Consider the following 3,135-nt stretch of genomic DNA (forward strand, 5'->3'; position numbering starts at 1 on the left):
CACATCAATGCCTCACCTTGATGGTTCAGTTGTTTCACTAAGGTGTTTCCTATAACAGGATGATGTAGTCTTCTGGTCTGCTTCAGTGGCTCTAAAAAAGACATATGTTTGCCTCCCCTTGATGAAACAGTTGTCTAACTAAGATGATTCCTATTAGTATCATAATGTATTCTTTTCGTCTGTCTAAACCTGCAAATCTCTTATTGGATACTCATCCTGTGAAATGCTTTTTGAAATGCCCGTGGCTTCTAACGTGTTAGTTTTGTTACATTCTTGGTATTGCGTGTTGCTAGGAAAACACAACATGGAGAGCAATTAGTCTACTTTAATAGCATTCCAAGATGTGATTTGAATATGTTCAAAAATTTCATATTGGAAATTTAGCAGTGAAAGGTTAAAGCTAAACCTGAATGTTTGAAAGATAATAGTCTCATGAGTACTGTATTTCCCATCATTCCAAATTGAAGTTGAAGATTTTAATGTAGTGAAAGGTATGGGTTTTTATATTTCTTACTGTATTTGCACATTTCCATTTTTGTTGAACAAATTAAATGTATTTAAAACCGTTTGAAAACTTCTTGGTGAAAATTGAAATTTAGTGAAAGGTATTAGTATTTCCTTTTATTGCAGAATCCTATGTGGTATAGTTGGTATGGTGGTCAAGATGACAGCTCCATCGGAGAACCTTCTGGGTCCCTACCTCCTGCTCCTTCTTACAGCCAACTAGAGGTACCACCTCCGTATGAAGCAGTGTCAAGAGGTCAAACAGGTACAATATCAATTCCTACTTTTGGAACTTCAGTTCATGCAAATATCTCATTTCTTTCACTAAATGTTTTGCTTTCTTTCAACAAATGATATCTGTCTTTAATGGGTAAAGCTGCTGTCAAGATGTGAAGTTTTGTGGCATGCTTAGTTACCAAAGCAGCCAACGCTTTTTTAAAGTCTCACTGTCTTTGTGTCACCACATACTTTACTTCCTAAGCTCTCCCACAACAGAGTCCGTTTCTTTTGAGATTTAATCTGTCATCCATACAGAGGAGCCAGTATTCTTGTTGCTCGTATTAGATTAACTTGCTGTATGTAAGGGATTATTATGTTAGCTGGACAGTGTTAACCTGAGTGTTTTCAGGCAAGTGTTATGGATGAAGCAGAGTCTGGAAATGATACTTGTTGGCTCAATTTATATTTGAAAAATAAAAATAAATTGACTTTCAAGTTCATTTTAAATGTTAATTTTATTGGCACCTTGGCAACTCTTCAGTAGTATGTTTCTCCATGCCTGGCCACTCCAGTACTTCTTTAACATGATGATTCATGTTAAGTAACCTCAAGTATCTAACCTCAAGTATTTAACTGATGCATCGTCTGACAATAATAGTGCACAGAGTCAGTTTAGCTCAGTTGATTGGACAGCTGGTTGCTGATGCAGAGCGATGCCATCAGTGCAGGTTCAGTTCCTATACCGGCTGAGTTTATTCACGAAGGCTTGCCTGAGATGTGGTGACCCTCAGGTTAAATCACAACCAGTTGCAGCCTATGGTCATCTGGGACTATGGCAGCTTTACTTTGCATTGAAATCTAAGATATTTTGTTCAGCAGTTCAAAGGAAACAAAATATATCATCAGACAGGCATGCAATTGGAGAAGCAATTTCATTTCTGCCCAGTGGACTGAGAATGTTACAGCAATATTTAACTGATGATCTGCAAGCAAGAAACTTGCTGAAAGCTGTGCCTATGTTTCCTAAACATCAGAGTGGATTTTGAGTTTAAATTCATGTGGTCAGATACACTGTCTCGCTCGCTTGCTCTCTCTCTCTCTCTCCCGCGCACACACACCTACCCACATTATATATATAAATTATATATAGGTACTGGAAATTTAACGAAAAATCCCCTGTACTTTCCATCCTTATCACACTGCCATCCTTTTAAAAAATAACGAAAGACCAATTTCTGGATCTTGTGCTATAACGATTTTAATGCTGAAAACTTCTTTTTGTTTGCCTCTACAGATGATTTAAAACCTCCACCATATACAGAATATGCAGCTGGAAGTATTGAAGAAGCTTGTGCCCTCTCTATACCAGAAGGGTATGATGCTTGCAGCTTGAGTGATGCTCCCCCTCCATACACTCCTAGCCCATCGGTTGAGACCGAACAGCAGGATAATGTGACTACACCTAGTGCCCAGGAGACTGGCAGTACCACTACAACAGGCTCACCATGTCAAGTCTGAAAAAAAAATCCACCTCCCGGGACTTCAGAAATGGAAAAAAAATCCAAAGCACCTGAATTATTCTTTTTTGTTTTATAAAGATTTGATTTTTTTTGTACAGTTTATAAGACATTTACAGTGATGCACTACACAGAACGTATTGTTCACTGTTTGCTGCTATCAGCACTACCTTATCTCTTTGTAAACCTTAATCGCACTTTCCAAGGAAAGCCCAAGGCAAAGGATAATACAACATTTCAAAAGATTGTACACTTGTCAGTGACTACAATGTGCATGTCCCTGTGCTGGGACGGTGGGGGTTGCTGGGGTGGGGGGTCTTGGAGAGTGGAAGAGAAGCACTCAGTCATGTGACCAGATGCTGCCAACCAGGGAGACAGACTGCAAATTCCAAAATCTATGTGACATCTCGAGCTCATTGTTACAAGAGGAGGCAGCAATTATCTGGTGGGCGCAAGGATCATTTAGTGTGCTAGTGTTATCAGAGTCTGTACAAGGTCATTCCTTGCATTCTATACTTTGTGAAGTTTTGCCAAGACTGCATCATTTGCCTCAAAGGAAAAATGAACAATGTGAAGGGACACTTTCAGTTTTAGAGGAGTGCACAAAAATGTAACTTTAAAGAAGACCTTTCTGTCCTAACATTAATTGCTAATTTCCTGCGAAAGAGTATTTTTTATAGTAGTTTTTTTTTTAAGTGTTTTATGTGATTTAACTTCCCTCCAAGCTCCTTTCCTCAGAAAGCAAAACTTTCGTCTTGAATACAGACATAAAAAGATCCAGTTGTCTCAATGATTGTGTAGAAAGAAACTAAATTCCTTTTAAAACAAAAGAAATGTTTGCTCTGTGGCTAGTGGTGTGAATTGAGGAATGGTTGATCTGTTTAGTTCTCTGAAT

The 3,135-nt window shown here is 38.4% G+C and overlaps 1 protein-coding gene across 2 annotated transcripts in view; it reads left to right on the forward strand.

Moving 5' to 3' along the window:
• LOC145360386 (uncharacterized) overlaps nucleotides 1-2,486 on the forward strand; it is a 40,740-nt gene extending 38,254 nt beyond the window's left edge. For both annotated transcript variants that reach the window (XM_080215581.1, XM_080215589.1), the window contains exons 5-6: nucleotides 631-769; nucleotides 2,018-2,486. In XM_080215581.1, the coding sequence (XP_080071707.1) occupies nucleotides 631-769; nucleotides 2,018-2,241 (363 nt within the window). In that variant the 3' untranslated portion in view covers nucleotides 2,242-2,486. The remainder of the gene's footprint in view (nucleotides 1-630; nucleotides 770-2,017) is intronic.
• The last annotated feature ends 649 nt before the right edge of the window (nucleotides 2,487-3,135 follow it).

The sequence above is a fragment of the Carcharhinus amblyrhynchos genome, chromosome 2 (genome assembly GCF_965287045.1).
Source record: "Carcharhinus amblyrhynchos chromosome 2, sCarAmb.v2.hapA, whole genome shotgun sequence".
NCBI lineage: Eukaryota > Metazoa > Chordata > Chondrichthyes > Carcharhiniformes > Carcharhinidae > Carcharhinus > Carcharhinus amblyrhynchos.